Below are 25,727 nucleotides of genomic sequence, written 5' to 3' on the forward strand. Positions count from 1 at the left end.
AAGTAAATCCTGCTTTAAAAGCCAAACCTTGCCTTCAGTCGTGCTTATTCCTCTGTACTGTGTCACAGTGCAGGATTCCTGGTCCTCTGACCAAGTCACGGCTGTCAAAGTAAGCATGGTTTGCTCTGGGGAATGGCCACATTCCCACACGGGAATGATACATGTTTGTGGATATCACTGGTGACAATGCCCAAATCTGGCCTGGTGCATGCCCCCCAGCCAAGAAACTAGGGTGCACACTTTGGTAATATAAATGCATTCACTGAGAACACAGACTACACTTACTGAAATGTCCATGAAAAGCAGCCAAGTAAATCAAATCAATAGGGTTAAATTTGCAATTTCTCTCTTTCTGCAGGAAAATTTTAGGATAGCCACAAATTGAGAAAAATTTGATTTTTTTTCTTCTTTTTCTCAGAAGGCAATCAACCTTCTGGGTCTGGCTATTCTTTACTTCTCCCTATGAAGTAAAATCTAAAAAGACACACACGATATTTATGGAAGGACCTCCCAATGAATTAGGAAAAATTATTACTCAGAAGATAAAACAGAAACAAGACTGTCTACACCGTATGAATTAAACATACGAGAATTAGGACACAGAGCCTTCCATCCTTTAGTAACAGAACTGATGCTGTCCTGAAAATGACATGAATGAATTAGACTGGTGTATGAAAACCTTCTGCATCTGCTCTAGAGGTTGGAATGAGGATGTTAAATGAGGCAGCAGACAACAAGGATGTGCTGCTTAGGGAAGCTGTGGTTGTGGAGTTCTGCAGTTTGGATGAAGGTCACAGGTTATCTCCATCTACATGAAAATGAGTGATAAATATACACTGTCGGTCTTAAGACTGAAAGAGTACTAGGCAAAGAGGGTTAAAATATGGAATATTACTCAAAATCATCCCCTGGTTTTCTAAAGATCCTAATCTTCTATTAGAAGACAGTTTGTTACCTTCTCCTAATATTAAAACTACAGTAATAAAAGCACCTCAATCTTGTAGAAGTATCTAAGATACACAGATTAAGTAAGGTATATGCACTGAGAGCACCCTAAAAACATCACAAGAGGAGTGACAATTTCTGGGATAGTAATGACATGAACAAGTATCTAACTTAAGTCTGAGTGAATAAGAGAATTTTTCAACTAATGGATATGGGAAAATGTGAAAAGATGAGATACATGATTAAAGATCATAGTGGATTTGATTAACACAGGTGGAGAATATATGACTTTGATTCTGTACTACAACGTATTTTAATTGATTTGTGTGTAGTTTTAGTTTTATACATGCACAATTTTTTTAGAACACATCTTTAGACTGGGACAAACAATAAAGGAAATCCATTGTACGACTTTACATTGATCCCGACATCATTCACTGGAATATCTTAACATTTCCTGCACAGATTCCCATTCGTTAAGATGACAACCTTGAGAAGAAGGAAACCTATAGCTGCCATTCAGAGAAGGTCTAAAATTTTAATTGCTGTTTGAACATAAAGGAGCTTTGACATGCTGTGGTTTATTGAAGCACTCCTGCAGTTATAGACACATCTTTAACCACCCTACCCTCTCCCTCTTCCTCCATCCACCACTGATTGATGCAACTGGAAAACTCAGTAACTGCAAAGTCCTGCTTACTTCCAGCTCTCCTGCCCCAGCAAATGCTCAGCTCTTCTGGGAAGATGGAGCTATGCCATAAACACATTGCACATGAAAGGAGACGAAACCTTCCCTTCAAAGACACGTGTGACCAGGTTTTTGGAACTGCCTGATGTGGCCAGTTCTCATCTGTTTTCCATAAAGAAGGAGAAGAGCCCTGTATTCTCCTCTTCATGATAGTTCAAGTATTAATTCCAAAGAACAGAGATGCCAGGACTTGTCAGTGACATGACTAACAATTTTATGACAACTGGCAAAACAGTTCATTTCTCCTACATCTTATTCTCAGAAACCTTGGAATTGTTTTGTCTGAAAGATTTGGGGGGAGGAAGGTAGACTTAATTCTCACAACTATATTAAATACTCAGTATATATGATATCCTGTTGTCAACACACAATATATAGTTTGATTATGATAAGCCATACTGGAATCATTTACAGTACATAAGTGTGAAAAAACAGCATTAAATTTTTTCTTGTTCCATGTGGAAAAATATACACCTTCCAACCCCCCAAGAAAGTAAGACAAAGCACAATAAATTCTGGTAATTCTCTTTCTTCCGACTTTTCAGTTCCATCACAGCTCTCAAAATTAAGATTTATGTGCTATTTTGCATCTGCATCTGTTGTTGATTTTCCCCCCCTACGGGGATATAGGTGAATAAGTTTGGACAGGAAACGGTATCCCTCAAGCCAAACTGAAAGGTTTATAAAGTTGCTAATAAAAGTTTGGATCAGGGCCTAAATATCAATCATCTGCTCATTGTCTTTTTAAACGAGCTCAGGCATTTCCCCAACTGTTCCCAGCAGGTCTCTGCCACTATTTTAAACTAAGATTTCAGCCATTTTTTTTTCCCTGTGTTGACCTCAATAATTTTTCTTTCTCCCCCTCTTTACCTGCCAAAGGCATCCATCAGGATTTTGCCAAAGGCTATCTGCTTTTGAAGTTGAGAGGAATTCACTAATCGTGAGTGTCAAATCCACAATAAATGCCGTCGCCATGTGGTACATGCTGCTTTTGGGAATTATCTCAAAAGGCCTGGCTGTGAGAAGGCCGGCTGTATGTTAGGAGGGTTTTACTGCTAACTTTCGTAACTCAGGTCAGGTCTTTCAGTTTCTCTATTCATTGGCTTCAGTGAGTGCAACTGTTTCCCAAAGTAATAAAAATGTTGTCAAGATCCCTTGATCTTGCTTCCTCTGTCTCTCTCACACAAACACATCCAAACACATTTATATACACAGTGGAATAGCATGCCCAGTGGCACGCAAATCTAGCAAAAGAGAAGCTTGTAAATAAATAGCAAGTCATTCTGCTTACTCAATAAATTTCTCTGGGTGTTAAACTCATGATAAACATATCATAAGCCCCAATGAAGGCTTTACAGCCTGTCCCATCACACCATCCTGAGTGTAACTCTGCAATGCATAGGAAGACATAAGTTTGAAAAACAGAGCAGAAATAGCTCCCATAAGGGCAAGGTGCTGACACAGCTGAAACATAACTAATGGGAGAGCATTTGTTTTCACTAAAGAAGAAAGTATCAGTGACACACCTCTGTGCCTGTGCAGGTGTGCTGTACATTCAAAGCAAAAAGAAATCTACCTTCTTTAAAAACTTGTCCATTAATACATAAATATGTCTGTGTTGAAATCCCTCGGTACCATTCTTAACAAGAACTACACACAAGACTAAGAAATTCTGCAGAGAAACACGCTTTTGTGATCCAAAGAGGCAAGGAGAAAGAAAACCACCTATGAAGAGTTTAACGTACCCACTTAGTGATAGAAAAAGAATTATTACAAAAATAAATGTCAGTCCCCTTGAAACACTTGAGTCAGCTCTCTCAACTTCCTCTGATGCTGTAGGAAGGTGTGAACGTCCTCCATGTCTCACATCATCCCCACCAGCCACATAGGAATGTCTCCAATGCACCTCAGAGTGTTTCAAGTACCACTCCCCTCTAATTTATGTAGAGTCTGTTAACATCCTCTTGGAGCAAACAGAAATAATACTTTTAAAAGACAGTTATACTTCAGAAACATGTGCCCCGACACAACAAAAAGCCCAGATTTTAATACTGCCCCGAGGCAGAATTCATCCATCTTTAAGGCTTCTATTATGTATTTCCTGGTTAGTAATACAAAAGAACTGCTGGCACTATCACATCAAAACGGAAGTGGCAGAATCAGAAAAACTTCTGAAAAGTTTACCTTTATAGGAAAGCTTCAGTCTTGGGATATTTTGTTTTGACATTCCAGTGACTGGAAGGAACAGCATCACTAAAGACAGCAGGCTGCAGGCACGTGGCACTTGCAAAGCTCTCATTCTGCTCTCCTCTTCTGTACCTTCTTTTGTACTATGGTGAAGTATCTCCCCACTTTTCAAACAATCCAAGTTTTATCTGGAAGAAAAAAAGAAAACATCTGCAGATCTGCTTTACTGCATAAGTAACAATTCTGTAAGCAAGCCAGACCTATCTTTAAGGAGCACCTCAGTTAATTTCTTTGCTACAAAAGTATTTTTCCTCTAGTACAAGTAAATATGTTTTGTTTCCTTAATACTAAACTTACACATTTTGACATTGGAAAAATATGTAAACTTTTCAGACACCAGTGTCTAGCCTAGCTAAAGTTTAAGCACAAATTAAATTAATGCAGTATCCATAAAAAGAACATCTGACATTCAAAAGTGACCATGCAACTTGATAGTTAATACCAGTCCATTGGATATCTTATATGTTTTATAGCTCTTTTTGTCTCAGTACAACAGCTATTGTGTGTTTATGCTATGACTAGAATGAACTGTAATGTCTCAGATGCCATGGGGGTACAAGCTGAGTTAACAGTGAGTACATATCCATATCCATCAAAAACTTTTCATAAATAAACTAAGAAAACTGGACAGAGCAAGCAGTTGTGTTTAGTTTTAATAGAGAAAAAAGTCAAAGCGGATGATGGATTTAAAAGTGCTTTCAGTATGATATTTCCAGCAGAATAACTGCCTCAACTCATCCACCAAAATGTCCTATAAACTTTAATGAGTGTTTCAGGCTGGAGTCAATAGGCTGATATGGGATTTTGTTAGCACAGTGTGCAACTAAGCCAGCTTTGCAACACTTTTCACTTAGTAAGAATCATTCGTAGTCCATAAATCTTAAAGTGTTTTACAAACGAAAGCAATTATCACTGCCCTTATTTTCCCCATGCAAAAACGGAACCATAAAGCTGCAATGAACCTATTTCCTCAAGGTCACACAGCCAGCACAGGAGTTGAAAAGAAAACAGCAACAGCAGTCCTGCTGTCCTTTGTACCCAGCTATCAAGGATCCCTTTTGCCCAATAACTCGACTTTTGCACGTGAAATTATTTGAAACGGCATCTTGAGTTCTGAAGGCAAAACTTCACGGTTAATAAATCACAGAGATCAGAGTATGAAAATATTTGTGAGACCAGATCCTTCCCCCTGCAAGTGCCTGATGCTAGAGGTCAAGGGAGATGGCTGGTGAAATGACAAATGTCAGTGTTTGAGTAGTGCTGGAAAACCAAGGAGTAAGGAAATGTTATGGTTAGTCGAGAGATTAATGGCTCATGATGTGCCATGAAAATTCTTTTCTGAAAGGTACTGGAGCTGCCTGATTAAAAGAGCAATCCTAGTGCCCACATCAGCCAGCACTTGCACAGACACCAAAGGATAGGTTCCTCACAAGTCCATGAGAGATGCAGCACAGCTTGTGGCCCCTGAGCCTTTCCACTGGTCTGTTATTTGAACTCCTGCAGCACTAGGTCTTGCAATTCTGTGAGCTACAGCAGCACCCAGAACCAATTCAGCACCTCCTGATACAGGCAGTTCATCCTTCCTGGCATGAAAGGATGGAAACAGAATCCCTTCAGTTCTCTCTGACACAGGAAATCTTGCTCAGATGAAACTTGGGCTTTCTGAGCCTCCAGACTTTCGCTCAGTAGCAAAAGACAAGGAAGTGTGCAAGAAAAGCATGATGGTGAAAAAGAGGGAAACAATCCGTAAAATCCCCAAAGCATAATTCCTATTGCAGAACACTAAGCTTCTTTCTTCTCAGTCCCCTCTTCAACACTCATATTCAGTGTCTGAATGCACTACTCTTGGCCAAGTGTGAGTACACGTTCATGAAATGACATGGAGAGAAAACAGACAAACATGAAATGCCTGTTTCATCTTTCTCTTCCCTTTATTACAGTATCAGATCCTAAGAGAACACCCTTAACTTCTTCTGTGCCAACACATCTATTTGAGGGTGGACCACGAAGGACTGAAGTGGATTAGACCATCCCAGGGTTAAATCGCCTTTAAGAAATTTATTTAGAGGTGAAAAAGGGGAAAAGAAGGAGAGGGGAGGAGGGGGAAGAATATGTGAAAATGAGACACCAGCCCTGTTCATCTTCAGCAGGATGATAGTGACAAACCATACTTCAAAAAGAAGCAATTAAGAGGGAGCCAGTCTCACTGCAAGTATGTTGAGAAGTCATGGCCTGAAGCCATGGGCCTCAGCCAACAGGGAACTCACCAAAGGATATGGGGCTCATTTTCTTGAGGCAAATTACTGTGAAGAATCAGGACTAAATTTGACTAAAAAACCAGTTGTGTCAATGCACTGTCATTTGCTGAATTGATTGAGAATCAGCACCAAACTCGGGCCTTCGGCCATAGCTCACAACCTCACTTTTTCATGTAGGCTTTTTATGCTAATGGGAACCTTCCTTTGTTTTGGTTGGTTTTTTTTTTCCTTTTCCCCTTTTATTTGAATAAAGTCTGTGAAAAACCATTTGCTTTCACAAGGCAGTTAGTTTACACTCGAGGCAGCTGCTCTGTGAGCTCAAGCCAACCCTGTCCTGTCTTTAGATTCATTGCAATCTGGCCAGATTGTCACATATATTTTTAGTTTATGATGATCCTCTAATACAATTCCACACAGAGTCCTTCCAACAGTCTAGCTCAGGTTAATGAACTTCAGGCCAACTAACTTGCCATTAATCGTCAGGAAATGCCCTTCCTCTCTGTAACACATGCAATGTCAATCAGTGTCCTGTGCTGAAAAGACCCACGGTCACGCAGCTCAGTAGCAAACAGTTCCACGGGCAGAAATAAAACATAAAACCTAAACGCAAATTTGACTCCCCCATTCCTTCCTCCCCTCAAAAGTAAGAAGAATTTGGTCAGAGAAGGAAAAATTACTGGTTTGTTCAGTTCTTCGATACTTCAGCTAAGGACCAACACATTGTAAAACCTCCTCACCATGAACAGATCCAAAATAACTGAGGAAAAAGAGTCTGAAATGAAAAATGCTGAGGCTAAAGCTGGTTTCCCACCTTGGCTTCAGCTAGGAAATAGCACCGCACTGTGTTCATTATCACCTGCAAGACCGACCAGGGAAGGAAGCCAGGCATACACCTCGCTGAAACAGGGGCATTTCCAATGGAATAAAGAAGCTTTTATTTGCCCCATGTAGGGGTGGGAGGCACAAGGCTGAGGAGGGGCTGAGCAGCCTGGCTCCATCCTGCTAGGACCTCCCTGCAGGGCCCATAAATTGGGAACAGGCCGTAGGTTAAATGCCAAAAGACAGAAAGCTGAACTGCTGGTGCCCGGCCATCCTGACAGAGAGAGGGGCTGGACCTGACTGGCACATGTGGGATGCCACGTCTCTGAAATGAGGTGTCACCTCCCTGCAATTGGTCAGATTTAGTGGAGCCTATAAAACAGATTGCTCTGAAGCTACTGTCTGAAACAAGAAAACCTGGGGCCAATTTACTAAACATAATTTATTCCAGGCCCTTTGTGGCAATAAACAGAGCTCTTCAGCCTTCTCAAACACACAGACAGTAAGGAGTTCTGTGCTTATGGGAGCTTTTTCAGATTGTTCAGCTCAAACCTATCTAAATGCAAAGTCTTGCATTCACAAATACTGTGTAGTTTCCGACTTCTCCTGGCATCATGAAGTCCAGAGCTGAAAGGACTGTGACCCATCTGCAAACACACGCTTTATAAACTGTATTCGTGTAACTCTTGGTTAGTTCTGTAAAATAAAAACCTTTATGGAATTGGAGGATAATTTAAAACCTGTTTCCAACACTAGGTTTCCGAGGTCATTTTGAAATTCAGAATTTTACATTCAAATAAAGAGTTACGGCTCAGTTTTAGTGAACCTAACAGCAATGCTGCAAATTGTGACAGCTGAAAATCTAGAGCAACCCAGTCATCATAAGCTTATAAATTCATTATGAACTTAATGAGTAAGTTGCCTAGGCCACGTAGCCTCAATATCTAATTTACTATCACTGATGCTAGAGTTTTTCTTTCTTTTCCTCATCTATCCTTGTTTGAGATGATCTCGAGGTTTTATTTTGTCTATGGAGTCAGAAGCCAGCAAAAGATGTCCCTTCTAGACATCAATAAAATAGCATGAGTGGCCTGTCAGACAAACATACTGCTTTAAAAGATTTAAAACTAATCACCTACAAGAAGAAACAAAAATTACCCCGCCTACAATTCAAATTGATTGAAAGGTACCTTATCTCTTTATGATCTCTTCCTTAAGTATATGTACTTTATATACATGCACACAAATTTAAAGCATGTTACTTTAACTGCAAATATACAAATACGTGTCCAATGCATTATGTAGATGTCTCACCTTGAAATTATCGCACATATTCCAAAAGAAAAATTACTATTGAGTGGTTCAAAACTATACTATAATCATGAACTGGATATTGAATTGTCTTTGTTAATAAGAGAGAAAACTATAAGCATACATGACTCAGATTAGTAACTTATAAAATCAAATAGACTAAAAATAAAATTGCATCATTAGACTTAATATTCTTAACTTAGTTCTGCAATAACAAAGATGACATTCATCCAGAGCACAATGAAACTATGTTCTTGTACCACTTAGATAGATGGTCTGTTGATATATTATTTGGCAGAAGATGCTTTTCACTTTACCGTGTTCTATTTTATTTCATTGGCACTTCGCGCGTTGCGCCGGGCGGCTCATTCGGGGACATGCGCCGGCTCCCACAGCGCCCCGCCCGCCGCCGCTCCCCGCTGCTCTCGGGAGATCGCACACCGCAGGCGGCCCAAGCCCCGTCTCGCCGACGGCCCTCGCCACCCGCCGCCCGCCGCCGCGTTCTCCCGCTCCCTACCGGCACGAAGCGGCGCCGGAATCCCTCCTGTCCTGGAAAAGGTGCGCTAAAGAAAAAAAAAATGAACTCCGAACTTTCCACAAACGTCCCAAAAAACGAAGCCGCTGGGAGGGGCTTCGAGCTGGGCCTGGTCCCTCAGGGAACGGCGCTTTCCATTGGCTGCCGGAGTAGCCAGGGCTCCTATTGGCTGCCGCACGCTGCGACGCTTCCGATTGGCTGCTGCCCGACCCGCCGCCCCCGGGCCGCTGCTGCTGGGGGTCTCGCCAGGCGGGCTGCAGCCAGAGCAGGACACAGCGCAGCGCCAGCAGGCGTCCGGCGGTGCTCCGTGTCTGTCGGCGTCTGCACTTCAGACAGACAAATTGCATCCAAATTGCCGGCGATTTCCACCACCTGCTATTTCTCCTCTCTTTTCCTGGATGGATTTGACAGCGCTTTCTTTCCCCCCACAGAGTGGGAAAGCAAAATGCTCAGCTGCCCCTTGGCCATCTCCGCTTCCTTCCCAGCTCCAGCCTTGTCCCTCTTTCTCTCCCCTTTCCTTTGCACTAGGTTCTCCCTCCTCCTTTCCCAGGCAGCTCGCAGCAGAGACATTTCACCCACCGGCAGCACCTGCTTCCTCTCACTCCGTCCCAATTTGCCCACTTTGAACTACTGGAGCCGCCTGCCCGCGGAGCCGGACCCGCCGTGCGCCTGGGTAATGGTGGCGTGAATTATCGCAGGGATTATTGGGGTGGGCTGGGCCTGGCCAGGTGCCTGGTGCCAGCAAAACCGCTCTGTCCCTCTCCTCCTCACCCTGGGCAGGGAACAGAACACATCAGGAAAGGCCCGAGGATCGGAGAAGGGCACAGAGAGATCACTCACCGGTCACTGGAATAAGAGACACGACTGGGGGGAATAAATTGAATTTATTGTCAAACAAATCAGAGCAAGAGAATGAGAGGTAAACCTGCAGGGCTTTAAGCCTAGGAACGAGGACTTTTTCCTCGGCAGCTCGCAGCTGTACGAGGGGGATAAAGGATCCCCCGAGCAGCGGCTCTGCCCCCCCTCAATGGGGATGTGTCCAGACCCGCCGGTCCATGCCGGGCTTCTTTTTCAATTTCTTAATGAATTAAGGGAAAACTCCCTTTAGTCACCATTTCAAAGCCTTGAATCAAGGGGAAAACGGAGCTTCCCTCTCAATTTAGACCCGTAATTGATGCATAAGGAGGGTCTCCCCTAAATATAAACCCAAAGAAAAAGTGAATCAAGGGGGACTTTTGCTCAAATTAGCCTCCTAAAATGAGGGGAAATGCAGCGTCCTCTTCACTTTCCCTCAAGAAACACCATTTTGGGGGCTTTTGGACACGTTTTTCCTCTATGAAGGTCCCTTCAAATGAGGGTCCCCCTCGATGGAACTCTTAGAATGGCACATAAAGGGCTTCCCTTTAAAACCAGGGACGGTGGTGTTTTGCCCTCAGTTTTAACCTTAAGATTATGAAAATGGGGCGGTTTCCCTCAATTCAAATCCATCAAACAGCACCATAAAGGCTTTCTTCTTCCAATTAGACAGGAAAATAATGCAAAACAGTGATTCCCAGCCAACTGAGATACAAAATCATGAAAACGTTGTGTCAATTGAGACCCTCCAAACAGTAGATGAAGTGGGATCCTCCTAAGTTCAAGCACAATTAAAGAAATGGAGTGTTTTCCCCTCAATTAAAATCCTTTTTCTTCTCGTAACCCCCCCCGCCCCCCTTTTTTTGGGGGGGGGGGGGGGGCGAGGCACTGGGAGCACTTCCTCCTCCTCACTGGTCGCACTTGGGGCTGCTGCACGTTGGAGAATGGTGGGAAGTTTCCTCCCAGTTCCCTCCCAGCGTTCCCAGTATCTCTTCCAGTGCTCCCACTGGCAAAACACTGGGGGGCACTGCATGGTCTGATGATGGGGGGGTGCATTGTCGAGGATCACAGAGGGGCCCGGGGGGTCCCAGGCGTCCCTGGGGGGGTTCCAGATTCAGCAGTAGGATTTTTCAGACTATGAGTGAGCTATGTGGCCTTTGGAGGTGTCCCTTCCTCTCCTGCTCACAAGAGAGCAGCTCAGAGGTGATTTGGCTCCTGAGCGTTTCAATTTAGGCCCCCAAAGAGAGGAGGAGCTGCTGCCCACATTACACCTTACAGCTCTGCCAAGGGGCATCTAAGCCCATGTGTGCTCAGGAGGTGGGGATGCAAACCCCAAATCCCATCTCCGCCTCCCGCTGCAGTCCTTCAAGGGGTTCCTCTAGTCTGGAAAACCAGTTCCATAGCTATAGTAAACCCAGAGTCTCCTGAGTGAGAAACCACGTACTTGTAATTCCTCTGCAATAGCCTCATCCCACCTCCAGCAGGCCCTGGGAAGTTGCAGGCAAGAACACCTAACCTGGTAAGCAACTCCAATTCTTGGCAGATTTCCAGGACAATGCAAAAACATTTCAAAGTATTTTTTCAAAACGTCTGCTTATTGTCCTTTAATGCAAAATAGTGATTCCATACCAGTCCTAAGAAGAACAGGCCCAGAGAAGACCTTGCTCTCTACAACTCCCTGACAGGAGGGTGTAGCCAGGTGAGGACTGGCTGCTTCTCCCAGGCAACCAGTAACAGGACAAGAGGAAATGGCCTCAAGCCACACCAGGGTTGGGCATCAAGAGGACTTTCTTCCTGGAAAGGGTGGTCAGGCCTTGGCAGGGGCTGCCCAGGGAGGTTTGGAGTCCCCCCATTCCTGGAGGTGTTCGAGGAACACCTGGACATGGCACTCAGTGCTCTGGGCTGGGTGACAAGGTAGGGATTGGGCACACGTTGGACTCGATGACCTTAGAGGGCTTTTCCAACCTCAATGGTTCTGTGATTCTCATGATTCCAAATTCATTTGCAAAAGTTCTCACACCTCTAGTCACACCTTAGCAGGTGTGTAGGCCCAAGCTCATACATTTGAGAGATTTACTGCCTCCAGTGGGATCTACACCACAATTTCAGGAAGAGGCAGGACTTGAGCCATTACGAGAGAAAACTTTGCAAAAGCATTCCCTGGAGAGACATCCTGAAGGAAGGCGTCTCCCCCTCTTCTGACCATAGAGGGAGCTGAGTCGCCAGTGTTAATTCTAAAACTTTCGAGCTCCAAGTCTGACTCCCAGAAATTTTATTGGCCCCGCTTCCCAGCACAATACTCAGGCCTCACATGTCGAGGAAAAAAGCAGTGCAGATTAAATAATTAATGCTTCTGGGTACTGTTCTCCCTCTAAACTACACACAATCCCAAAGGAACAAAACCCTTAAAGAAGATGGATTGCTCTCACTAGCACAAGAAGGAGAAATCTGACAGGGATCTACTTCATCATTCTGCCAAGGCTTTGTCAAACAGCTCCTGCACTTCAGGGAATAAGAAGTGGCTTATAAGAAGTTACTTTTATGTCAGTGAGCATGTTATTATGGATTAATCTCGCACTGGAAAACAGTCTTCATACCCTACTGCATCACCCAAAGAGTCTGGAGGCTGCTGCCTAGTGAGCTCCTGAGTTGTATCTTCCTTGTCAATCTTATCAGCCCCTTGTTTGATTGTAAAAACGTAATCAAAATGCAGCAAGCATTGGCCCAACGGCTCAGGACTTGCATATCTCTTCCAAAGAGAGGGAGAAAAAAGAGTGTTTCTCCCAAATCACAGAGTTTAAAAGTTCATGTTATCTACATATATTTTTAAAAGAAAAAGAGGAACAGTAAAATATCAGTTAACGTGCCAGTGGTGCTCCACTCTATTTCTGTTCTCTTCTTCCACTTGTAGCATCTCTAAGAATACTTTAAAACCAGCCAACCAACCAAAACAACAAAAAAACGACGTTGAAATGAAGCTGAACAAGAAGCAATCTGGCTGCTGGCTTGCGGGCACTCCACTGCCTGAGTTCCAGTAAGGGAGTTTATCCTCTCCGCAGTTTTGAGCCAGATCCCAAAGTACTGAGCATCAGCTTTTAGCTTTTTTAAGAATTTAACTGTAAGAAAAGCTGCTGGGGAGGGCCATGCTCCAGGCACATCCATGGGATTTCACCTGTGCAGCTTTCTAAGCTGAACTTGTGTCTTTTCCTCTACCTTACTGGGCTTGGCTCATGCGTTTCTTGAGGGGAAGGCCCTGCACTGATCAAAGCATGGACTGACCTCAGAGAAACAGCTTCTGTCAGTGTGGACCTATCCTAAATGGACCATTTCCCAAAGTAATTCAAGTGCCTGAATTTCACTTACTCAAAACTGCTTTTAAAGAAACCTGGTTTAACACACTCCCTTTCTAAGCAACTACTGGGCAGCGCTCCTTCACTCCCTGTCAGTGTTATTCTCTGACCCTTGGAGAAAGGCTTTAAAGCAACAAAGGGCTTCTTAAGCACCAATAACTTACTCAGTCAAGAATTCCAATCAGTAGCAAGGGCAGAGCCTGACTTCAAAACCTATTTTAAAACAGAATTTAAAAGCAGTTGCATTGCCAATTGACAAGATTAGAAAGGTTTCCTTAGCAGTTGTGATTACAAAGGAATGAACTGTGCAGGGAGAGGACCGAGCATGGAGCAGGTGGGGGGTAGGGGGGAAGAAGGGGGAAACCTTCATTTGCACTGTGGGTTTTTAACCATCATGGTCATATCTCAACCAGTCTAATCTCAAAAAAGGAAAAGCTTCCTGGACATTTTTCATTTCAGCAAGGGCCTAAGGAAGCCCTCAGCAGCAGGAGATTGGAATAACTACAATCCCTTGAGCAAAGGGAGCAGGGCGTGCTCCTCAAAGCCAGACCTTCATCCACAGCACCCAGAAGGTAGCAAAACAAGGCTACAACAAAGCCTTAAGTGGGGAATGGGTTATCAAGGGTTTTATAAGGAAAGGTCTGAAAAACAGGACCTGGAGGGTGAGAGAGGAAAGAAAGAGCGAGACAGCTGAGGCCTCTTGGAAAAAAAAAAGGGGGGGAAAAGGTCGGGATTAAATTCTAACTCAGCTGGAGCTGATCTTAAATGTAATAGGGGGAAATTGCAGCAAGAGGAGACTTCTTCATAGCAGCCAAGTACTGGAATAAATTCACTATAGAAACAGAGAAATCTTTATCAGCAGCAGCTCTCTGCAAAGAGGTCAGGCATCCATTCCTCATGGCAAAGCAGGGCACAGGGAATTGTGCCAGACAACTTCCTCCCCAGGTTGATCCCAGTCCTAATTTCAAAAAATTGCACAAAAATGCAATTGTGCATTAACACAGCAAAGTCTTCTTTCCAGCTTATCAGGCTTTGAGATGCCTTAGATTGAGATGCAAACCCAGCTCCTACCACTGTGCTGTGCTCGGACTCTCCCCCCCTTTCCCCGACCCAATCTCCTGAGCAACCAACAGCTCGCAAGGAGCCGGCACCCCTGGAATTTCACACTCGGCATCTCTTCCAAGCTCAACAGGTGAACAAACAGGTACTCCAACACCTCCTTCCTTTGTACTTCGGGCAGCACAGACCCACTGGGAGAAACTGGAATCCAAGGGCAGATGTAAACATGGGACTCCCGCTTGCCACTGTCTCCACCCATTCTCCAGCTCAGCCCTGGGCTGGGAAACAAAAGACAACAAACATTTAAAAAACATCCTTGAGGTGTCTTGAGGATGCCCAGGCCTGGAAGAAAGACCTTCCCATCGCTCTCTTGGCCTCTTCCCACTCTGAGGAACTGTGCAAATGCACAGCCACACCCAAGCTGGACAGCCTGGGATGTTTTCTGCACACCAAACGCCACAGTCCCGAGCACCAGGAGCCTGAAGATGCCCTGGATTGCAATTCACAGCATCAGTGAACCCTGCACAGGACAGCCAAGTCCTCTGTGTGCAGAAGAAATAAAAGTTGCTATTTTTAGTGGTTAAAATACTCGTGGGAGTTATTGGCTGCTTACACCCGTGGGCTTGGTAGGGCCTCCCATACTTACGGATTTATCAGAAGAAGCAGTTTCAAGTTCCTTCCTTTTGGAGCCCGACTCCAAATGGGAAACTTCTCACGAGTGCTCGTGAGAGAGGCAAGTGGAACTTCAGGAGCTCAGGAAAGCGACTCCCTCCCCTGTCTCACCTGCCCGAGCACCCAGTGCTTTTATACCACCTCTCTCCCTGCTTTCCACGTTCATTTAAGTGTAAGAAACCTGCAAGTTCTCGCTCCAGCACCAGCCGCCTCTTCCCTGCGCCCCTAAACTGCCGCACTGCTCAGGCGCTGCTCCCCTCGGCTGCGCTGCCCCTTTGCCACGGGGCCGAGCTGGGACAAACTCCCGCTTTTGTTTCCCAGGAAAGGCTCTGCAGGGAGGTCCCGCCGTGCCGCCCGCAAGCCCCGGCCCCAGCCCCGCAGCTCCTCCCCGGCTCCGTGCCCGCGCCGGGACCGCCTTCACCCCGCGCAGCCCCCGCCGCCCGCTCCCGCCCGGCTCTGCTCCGGGGCCGCCCCCCCTCGGGTCTTTTCCCGGCACACGCCGCGTCGCCGTTCTCCGCTCACTTTCCACCTCGCTGCAGCCACAGCAACAGCCGCCCTCCTCCATTGTCACCACAACCCTCGCCCGCCGCTGCCGCAGCCGGGAACCGAACCTGGCGCTTCCAAGCCGCTCCCGGACACCGCCGGACGGTACCCACGGAGCAGCAGGAGCGGGAGGGTAAAGCCAGTGCGCATGCGCAGCGCTGCCCGGCTCCGCTCCGCCCTTCAACACCACATGACGTAACCAGGTACAGCACTGCTCGTGCGCTTCCCTTCCCACAACACCGCGCATGCTCAGCACTGTTTCCATGGCTCCCTTAATGACCACACGACAAAGGGCTTCCCTGCTGATCAGTGCGCATGCGCACCGCGGAGGGATCCGCCGGAGGGACTATTTGTGATGCGATCCTGCCCGCGGAGGAATCACCGGTGATGCGTCCCCAACCGCGGAGTGATCCGCCCAAGGGACTATTTGTGATGCGGCCCCCAACCGCGGAGGGATCAGCGCTGACGCCGCCCCGCCCGCCCCGCTGCTCTCGCTCCCTTTGCCCGCTCTCCCCTCTGCTCCCAGCGCTTCTCCTGCAAAGGGCGCAGCTTCTCCTGGGCTCTTTTCCTGCCGGGCTGCAGCGAGCGCTCCCCTCAAGGAGCAGGGGCAGCTTTGCTCGCAGCGGCAGCGATTAAACAGAGCAGGCCCGCAACAATTCCTGCTGAGCCGGGCTTTGATCACATTCCTGAGCCAGCACGGGAGCAGCGCCTGAGGCAGCAGCACGTGAAGGCGGCTGCGGCTCTGGCCGGGCTGGGGAGGGGATCCTCTGTAAAATAAGAACATGGAGAGACAAAGGAACCAGAAAGGGCAGGAAAAAAAAAAAAAAAAAGCCAAGATAAACTAAACTTTTTTAAAAAAATAATCCGGAGACCCAGGGACTTCCGCCTGGAGAACTTCCTGGGGCGCAATCGTGCCCCTCTGGGAGGCAAGGCCAGGGCAACTCCAGCTGCAACCTGCACACAACACCACAAAGATTTCGGATAGTTGCAGGAAGCATCCACTTAGCAACTGCTGGTTAATAATTTATTCACTTTCCCCTTAAATGCTACATTCAGTCCACAAGACTTAAACACCTTTCTGGTCGTTTTATTTACACTCTGCAGCGTGTTCTGTAAAACACAGGAGTGCTCACAGACACACACACACACAGAACATAGGGATTTCCAAACATTTAAGGAAGTACAGTTTATTCCAAAGGAAGTCTACGCACTACTTTTTCCATAAAAATTATAAAAAATACTTTGATTACTGTATTTTACCTAAACCAAGATACTTGAGAATTCTTCCACAAGTGATGCCCCCTCCCCACAAAGGGCACTCGGACAAGAAGAAATTCAGGAGACTGCATCACCAAATCAAATCCTAATGGCAACTGCTTCAATGCACCAGAAGAACAAAGAATTCCCACTCTGCATCCAGCAATCCCTGCTCTGCAGCCTGTCTGCATCTGCTTTTGTAGGGCTTGTGGGGCTTTTGCACTCACTTCCTTCTCCAGGGCAGTTCCCACAAAGAAAGAATGACTGAATTTCTGCAGACTGTCACTTGGCAATTCTGCATTTCACACATCCAAAGGGAAACACTTTCCTTTGAGCCCTTTATTTCAACTGAAGAAGGGGCAGTCAATAACTAACTCATGTAAGCACAAGTTAACTATTGGGAGACAGCAATGTTAGTTCAGACAGCAGATGTTAATTACAAAGCCTGAGAAGCTGAATTCACCCTAATCTTGTCAAGATAGAGGGGACAAGGATCATCTCAGAGATTGCTGAATCATCCCTCAAAGGACTACGCATGCCCAGGGAGAAAGGTGAAAAAGTTCACTGCGAGGATGACTACTGACCTTCATCAGAAAGACCCCCGAGGAAGAGGAGAGGCCTTCCTCAGCGCGACCACCAGGACACACAGCGCATACGTGGCCCATATGCTAATGACTTCCGAGAAATAATTTGTGTAACCACACCTGTCCCAAGGAATGTGATGAATATTCATAATTTCACCCTTAATACTGTGTTGTAGAGAGCACCAGGTGTGTGTTTGGAGAAGCGATCCCCCCACACCCAGCGCGCCGAATAAAGCAAATACCCGCTTCTCTGACTCTGTCTCTGAAGTGTCTCCTGGCCCGCTTGAGGCACAATTCATCTGGCATCCCGAGATGGGACCCTCTCTGCCCGGCTGCTGGATCCAGGGGTAAGCAGAGCTCCCAGTCGCAACCCTGAATTTTCAGGGGGAGCTCAGCTGTCCTTTGGCTCATGGCAGGGGCAGACAAGGACCATCTGCACCAAATTAAGGTATTTGCTGTTCCTTTTAAACACAAAATACCTGCAGGTCCAGGGTTCGAGTCCCTGAGGGTGGGTTGAAAGTCCCGAAGAAGACTGGGTCTCCCAAAATTAGTCCTGGGCAAGAGGAAAGGTACTTTTAAGGGGTTGGACCCCCGGGGTTGGACCCCACTGTGAAAAGTACTTTTAAGGGGTTGGACCCCCGGGGTTGGACCCCACTGTAAAAGGTACCTTTTAAGGGGCTGGACCCTGCTGTTATGCGATATTGTACGGCTATTTTTGTTTTGTCTGTTGCTGTTCTGCTGCTGTGAGAGTGGCTGAGACGCGCTGTCAAAGTGCGAAGCGAGTGAGAGGCTCTATCTGCAGTTCCGTACCCCGGCGACGGGCTCGGCCAGAGAAAAGCGAAGCGTTTGGCAAAGAGTGAATGAGGATAAATCATATAAACCGTCGGTTTGGAATTCAACCTTACTGCCCGAGGAGGGGCAGATTTTAGAGGAAAAAGATTTTAGTTACTGAATTGAGAACACCCAGGCTCCAACGCTTTTCTAATATAACCCCAGCTAATTTCCCTTTTAAAATCCCGTGCCTAGTGTGGAAACAGTTGTGAAGCTTGGGTTTGTTTTGGTTTTTTGTATATGTATTAGAAGGTAGTATTGTCTATTAGAAAGACTGAACAGTGTACAAGCTGCCAGAGGAGAGAGCTTGGTATCAGACTAGAAAGAGCAAGAATAAAAAAAAAAAATGAAAGTGCAGATAATGTTAGAGTAAGGGGAGAGTGGCAGAGAGTAGTGAGAAATTTGAGAGGAACTGGTTAGAAAAGTACAGCAAGTGTATGTGTATGTAAGAAGAGATGAGGAAAAGGCAAAAGCGATGGCAAAGGTGATGGCAGAAGTTGTAAGAATTGTGGACATTGTGATTAACAGGTTTGGGTGTGCAGAGCTGTAAGGCTCCTGTTATGTGGTGCTTGTGCAGAGCTGAAAGGCTCCTGTTTGGAGGGGACCCGTGCCCCTGTGCCTTTCGTGTTTCGTTGTGAAAAGCCAAAATTGGCAGGATTCAGACCTGAGGCGAATCCGGAGCTCCTATCTTGTAGGGAACCCTCCCCTGCCACCAGTCTGTGGTTTATTGTGGAAAACTAGAATTGCCAGATTCTAATCCTGCAGCCTTGTGGGGATGGTGCTGTCCCTGTGCAGGCCCAGGTATTTGTCATGCAGCCTCATCTGCGGGGGCTGTAGAGAAACCTATGGAGAAAATGTTTTGCTATCCTTCCGTGGTTAATTTGTTAGTCACCTCTCTACTCCTGGGGTGGACTTGGTAAAAAAAAAAAAAAAAAAAAAAGCAATCCAAATGCCTGATTCACAGACTGCAACTCTTGCAAAACTTTTAAAAGCAGTCTCACTCCCTCCACTGAAGAATCAGTTGGAAGAAACCCCACCGAAAACCTGTGGGAGACAATAAAAGTGGTGCAACAAGCACTTCATAGAATAAATACTAAAACTCCACTTGAATAAGTTAATGCAATTAAACTCTTGTTTCACTCAGACATATTTTTCATTTTTTTTGGCGGGGGGGGAAGTTTGTTTCTTTTTTTCTAGGAATGTCAAATATCCCGACATCAAAAATAAAGAAAGCAGTTTGAGAGCAAGGAAACTGCTAGCAGCAAAATCACACCTAAATGTGATAACCATTGCTTCACTGTCACTTTGTGTTAGCCCCAAAAAGTTTTACTTCTTTTTAATAATCGGTCTAGTGGGCCAAATTTTCACTTTTCTTTTATAGGAATCTACCAACACCTGAGATGGAGCTGTGTGAAAACCAATGAAATGTAAAGTGTCACCATAATTGCTTGCATTGTCAGTTGGTTAATGTTTGTAATTTGTTTGTGTTTTCATTGCAAGTGACTTGGTGAGAGATCAAATAGAAGTTAAAGCATTCTACATATTCTTGAGTTTAATTTTTGTCTAACTTGTTTTGTCTTTTTACTGAAAAATGGTGTGGTTAAAGTCTTATAGATGTATAATTTGTCTCAACCAATATTATCCTGAGAGTTGGTATAAGAATTTATACATATTTGAAATCCTACAGATATGAACTAACCTTCCTGGTTCTGCCTCAGAAGGCTTCAAAATTATTATAATCTAGCTAAATTTTTCTTATTTTCTAATTAGTGAATTAAAGAATCTTGACAAAACACAAGCAAATGCTACATGAGAAATGATTGAATCCCCCTTCCTAAACCAAGGGGGATACAGAAAAGCCTTCTACCAGCTCTCAAACTAAAGTGATGTTCAATCTCAAGCCATATGTCTTAAGAGGATGTTTTAACTTTTCCTCACCCCTCCTATTTATAGCACATTCTGCAATCTCAGTTGTAGGTGCAGAATGGGATGAAAAAACAAAAAAATAAAACAAAAAAAACCCCAAAAAACTAGGTTTGAAAGAGAATTCATTTCATTTTTAATCCCACCAAAAATAAAGCCACAATTTGTAGTTTGTGTCAAGATTAAATGACAAGAGTGCTATAATCTGTCTCCTGGAAAACAGAGCATAGCCCTGATGTAAAGATATGTTTGCATGAGAACATTTTGTATGAAAATGTTTTGTGTGTTAGTTTTGTATCATAAAAACTAATCCTTCATAATGTATAGAATTATACAGCAGAGTAAGAATATTATTATAACAAAAACTGTATAAAGAAGCTACAACCAAAGAAGCCTCCTGAAGATACCTGACTAAGACTTTAAAGTGTAAGTTAAACCACTAAGATTAGATAAAGGAAAGAGAAATACCCATAGATAGTAAAATAACAAATCAAGTGATCCCATTAGTAGGAGATGTCGAAATTCCAGAGATCAAAACGGGCTCCCCAGTGATTATTGAACTACTGGAAGGGGCATAACCAGTGTCAATTAAACAATATACACTAAGGCATGCAACATGAGTAAGAATAGAACCAATAATTAATACATTTATTAATCAGAGGTTGTTGAGAGAGTGTAGACCTTCCTGCAATACCCCAATTCTACCAGTACAGAAGCCAAATAAAAGTTATTGATTAGTTCAGGACCTGAGGACACTTTATTCACAAAATTACAAAGTGACTGAGTGTGGTTTTCAGTTTTAGATTTAAAAGATGCTCTCTTTTGTCTGCCATTAGCTGAAAGCAGTCAAGAAATTTTTGCCTTTGAATGGGAAAACCCCAGAACAGGGAGAAAAAGCCAACTTACATGGACTGTATTGCCACAAGGATTCAAGACCCATGATATTTGGAAATCAATTAGCCAAGGAACTGGAAGCCTAGACACCGCCACTTGGAGAAGGTACACTCCTGCAGTATGTTGATGACCTACTGATAGCAACAAGGACCCGTGAAGACTGCAAGAACTGGACTGTAAGTCTTTTAAATTTTCTGGGACTAAGTGGATATAGAGTCTCCCCTGAAAAGGCTCAGCTAGTCCTCCAGAAAGTTACATATCTGGGGTATGAACTGGCAGGAGGGGAGAGAGCCTTGGGAGACAACAGGAAAGAGGCAATTGTCAAATTCCCAGGCCACCTTTATACCAACTCCTAAAAGAGACTGGGGGAACTCACCTATGCTGGACACCAGAGACTAATAATGCATTTGTAACTCTGAAACGTGAGTTAATGCAAGCTCTAGCACTGGGCATACTAGATGTCACTAAACCTTTTCTGTTGTTCTCACATGAGAGACAAGGACTGGCGCTGGGACTTTTGGCACAGAAGCTAGGACCGTACAGAAGGCCAGTGGCTTATTTCTCCAAGCAGCTGGATGTGGTCAGCCAGGGATGGCCCCCTGCCTGCGTGCAGTGGCAGCCGTGATCCTGAACATAGAAGAAGCTTGCAAGTTCACACTGGGCCAGCAGAGAACTGTTTTTGTCTCTCACACAGTGTCAGCAGTGCTCACACAGAAAGGAAATCACTGGTTAACCCCATCTCGCTTTCTCAAATACCAGGCTGTCCTGGCAGAATCGGAGGATGTGAGTATCCAAGTAACTAACATTTTAAACCCAGCAGCTTACCTCCAGGGCAAGGCTGCTGAGGAGCCTGTACAGCATGACTACATTGAAACCATGGAGGCAGTTTACTCCAGCTGCCCAGACCTAAAGGACTCTCTGCTACAAAATGCAGACAGCTGGTTCACTGATGGGAGCGGTTATGTCAAGAATGGTGAGCGGCTCGCTGGGTATGCAGTTACAGCCACAGACGCTGTCATTGAGGCAAAACCGTTACCTGTGGGGACATCAGCTCAAAAGGCTGAAATAACAGCCCTAACTCGAGCCTTGGCATTGGCCGAAGGGAAACCTATCAACATTTGGACTGATTCGAGGTATACTTTTGGGGTGGTACACGCTCCCGGGGCTATCTGGAAAGAAAGGGGTTTATTAACCTCACAGAAGAAAGAAATCAAGCACGCTACTGAAATCATGCAGTTACTGGAAGCAGTGGTAAAACCTTCAGAAGTGGCTGTAATGCATTGTAGGGGACACTCCCAGGGTAACACTATCCCTGAACTGAGAAATGCTATGGCAGACAAAACAGCAAAGGCAGTGGCCAGTAGAGTTTAGATCCAAGCCCTAACTCTAATTATGATTTAAACTAGATACAAAAAAAAAAAAAAAAAAAATTATTAGCACAGATGGGTGGGCTAAGATAAAAAGGTCTCATAGTCATATCCAGAAAACTGTTAAAATTATTTACCCAAAGTGAACATTGCATCAAATCACTTTAGATGACACTTCTTGAAGGCTTAAAGAGGTATGAGACAAACTTACATCATGGTTACCCAACTTATCCTGGCTTAAACAATTGTTTGTAATAGCTATTTGTGTTATTGCATTCTTACTTATTGTTTGTATTAGTAGTTACTGTTGTACGATATTATGTACTTGGAATCGCGATGCTTATGCTCAATATAAACAAGTATAAACTTAGAAATAAGATAGAGAAGGGTTCTTACTTTACAGACATGCAAGATTTGTAAAGAATTACAAATAACCAAAGAAAAGGGGGGATTGAAGAAGGGGCAGTCAATAAGTAACTCATGTAAGCACAAGTTAACTATTGGGAGACAGCAAATGTTAGTTCAGACAGCAGATGTTAATTACAAAACCTGAGAAGCCGAATTCACCCTAATCTTGTCAAGATAGAGGGGACAAGGATCATCTCAGAGATTGCTGAATCATCCCTCAAAGGACTACGCATGCCCAGGGAGAAAGGTGAAAAAGTTCACTGCGAGGATGACTACTGGCCTTCATCAGAAAGACCCCCGAGGAAGAGGAGAGGCCTTCCTCAGCGCGACCACCAGGACACACAGCGCATACGTGGCCCATATGCTAATGACTTCCGAGAAATAATTTGTGTAACCACACCTGTCCCAAGGAATGTGATGAATATTCATAATTTCACCCTTAATACTGTGTTGTAGAGAGCACCAGGTGTGTGTTTGGAGGAGCGATCCCCCCACACCCGGCGCGCCGAATAAAGCAAATACCCGCCTCTCTGACTCTGTCTCTGAAGTGTCTCCTGGCCCGCTTGAGGCACGATTCATAATTCAATAGTTATTCCAATCATCAAAAATGTAAATTCAGTTGCAATCATTAATCCAATCCCACCCCGTGAACCCAAAGGTCATTTTTCTTTATTTGATAGTGGGTGTGAGGGATTCCCCAATATGGTATTTCTTGGATGTTGACTTAATATGTTTTGAAATTGATCATAGAGTTACACAGCAGATTTTAGAGGGTTTTTAAAATTCTTTTGGGGGGGGTATCCCCACTATTAATCTGCATCAATCAATCAGTCGAGTTTCCAGGGGATCTTCAGCTCTGGTAATATAATTGTACCCTAGAACAACTATGAATATGTTTGTTAAAAATGTGTGCTTTTGCATACTTCAAGGCTGAAAAATAGGTTGTTTTCGTGACTGCATTCACGTACAGTTGGAAGAATTTCATTGGTAGTATTCCTGTTCTGCTGGGTAAGTCTATGAAAAAAATTAACTTTTATCATATAGAATTCACAAAATATAAAAACATTTCCATACAAAAGATTTTCATGCAAACACATTTTTACATCACGGCTATGTTTCATTTATCAGGGAATAGATTACAACACTGTTGTAATTTAATTTTGATACAAAACAGAAACTGTAGTTTTGTTATTGGTGGGATTAAAAAAAAAAGAAAAAAGAAATTAATTCTTTTAAATTTAGTTGTATAACTCTAAGAAACTTTTTTTCTTTTGAACTTTAGTTGCATGATTTAAAGAAATGAGGTAGAATTAAAATGTTCTTGGACCTAGGAAACTTAATAGTACATAAAAAGATGTTTAAGTGGGTTTGAGAGTTGGTAGAAGATTGTTTTTTATTTTATCTTATATTCTGTTAGGATTCTTTAGTTCACTAATTGATAACTCTTGAAGAAAAGAGAAAAAAAAATAGCCAAATTATAATGATTCCAAGGTAGAACTGGGAAAGTCAAAACATGTATGTATGATTTCATATATGTATATATTCTTGTACCAACTTTCAAAAAAAAAAAAAAATTACACATTCATAAGACTTTTTGCCACACTATCTTGGCAAAGGAGCTCAAACTTAACAATATATAACATCAAACTGATTTCCTTGTAATGCAAACACAAACAAATTACAAACATTAACAAATTAATTGACAAGGCAAGCAGTCAGGATGACAGTTTAAAAGTTGCATTGGTTCTCACACAGCTCTATCTCATCTGTTGGTAGGTTCCTATAAAAGAAAAGTAAAAATTCGGCCTACTACTAACTGACATTAAAAGAAAACAAAAACTTCTTGTAGGTATTACAAAGTCACAGAGCTTAAAGTAAAGAGATGGTTATCACATCTAGGTGTGAATCTGCTGCTTGCAGTTTTGCTGCTCCCAAATTCACTCTCCTTTTTCTCAGTGCAGGGATGTTTGGAATTCCTAGAAAGAGAAAAGAAGCTTCCCAGGCAAAATATGCCTGTGTAAAGCAAGTTGTTAATTGCATCAATTTATTGTTCTGTGGAGTGGTTTAGGCATTCGAGCTGCCTTTTTCTCCTTTTTTTTTTCAGGGCATTTCTGCCTGGAGAATTTAGTCTTACGAGTTTTGCAGATAACATTTGCTCCTTTTACTCACCCAGCCTTTTTTGTGTTTCACTGCATTTTATTGATTAGATTCTAATTTTGCCGGGTTAATGGCCAAATTTCGATTTTTCAGTAGCCATACAGGTATCGTTTTGGTGGTAATTTTCTGACCCTTGCCAGTTTTAATTCAGGGTCTACATGCTACTTTAGACCACATTTCAGAGAATGTTACAGATTCAAAACTTCACAGTTTTTTCCCCTGTAAAGTTTCTCTCTCATTTGCATTCCAAATCTTTCTTTGGACATGACAATCAAGTTCGGCGGCTGGCGGATGGTTTTGCCTGCAGCCTCTTTTAACTCTCACCCTGCTAGCAGAGCAGAGAATTTAAACAACAATGATCGCTTGGATGTTACAGCAACCATTTCAGTGTGTAGACCATCCCCGCAGAAGATGACCTGGCACCAAATTCATTCAACAAAGGAAACAAAGCTTATGCACTATATTTGTTACCACAAATGTCGGGGTGATCTTTCCCAGAGGGTGCCCAGCATAAAGCAAATGCATAAAAGTCTCACCCCTCTCTCTGGGAAGGTTCCTCTTATACCAAACCAAATAAAGTTACAAACACCGGAGTAGTCCCTCTCGAGGGGCACCCCTTAAAAATTATTTTCCAAGGTCCTACTCCTTACACCTCAAGAGCTCCTAGTGTTTACCAAACTTACAAATCGCAAAGTAAACAATCTGTTACAAGTCGCAAAATTACTTTCCAATCTCCCAGGTCTTTTACCTTCAGGAGTGCCAATTTCCCAGACCTTGGGCCTCAGGAGCACTGTTTAGGCACAGGTACACGTGCAAACACACAAGCAAACAAACAAACAAAAGTAAGGCAGTAAGAAAGGTAGAGAGGTGTTAGGAAATGTAGAAAGGTACCTTGTTTTGTTTTCTTAAAATGATCGATCATAAGAATTAGCAATTCATTGAGTTTTTGGAAACAACACTCTCA

The 25,727-nt window shown here is 43.9% G+C and overlaps 1 protein-coding gene across 11 annotated transcripts in view; it reads right to left on the reverse strand.

The window, feature by feature from the left end:
* LOC138112212 (semaphorin-3D-like) overlaps nt 1-15,649 on the reverse strand; it is a 57,549-nt gene extending 41,900 nt beyond the window's left edge. For 6 of the 11 annotated variants that reach the window (XM_069018941.1, XM_069018939.1, XM_069018940.1 and 3 more), the window contains exons 1-3: nt 15,322-15,647; nt 8,646-14,405; nt 3,878-4,068 (exon numbers count right to left, since the gene is read on the reverse strand). In XM_069018941.1, coding sequence (XP_068875042.1) covers nt 3,878-3,992 — 115 coding nt within the window. In that variant the 5' untranslated portion in view covers nt 3,993-4,068; nt 8,646-14,405; nt 15,322-15,647. Of the gene's footprint in view, nt 1-3,877; nt 4,069-8,645; nt 14,406-14,773; nt 15,195-15,321 lie in introns of those variants that run through there. The other 5 variants (XR_011151598.1, XM_069018942.1, XM_069018938.1 and 2 more) reach the window with 5 other exon arrangements.
* Between the last annotated feature and the right edge of the window lie 10,078 nt (nt 15,650-25,727).

Source organism: Aphelocoma coerulescens, chromosome 6, assembly GCF_041296385.1.
Source record: "Aphelocoma coerulescens isolate FSJ_1873_10779 chromosome 6, UR_Acoe_1.0, whole genome shotgun sequence".
Lineage (NCBI taxonomy): Eukaryota > Metazoa > Chordata > Aves > Passeriformes > Corvidae > Aphelocoma > Aphelocoma coerulescens.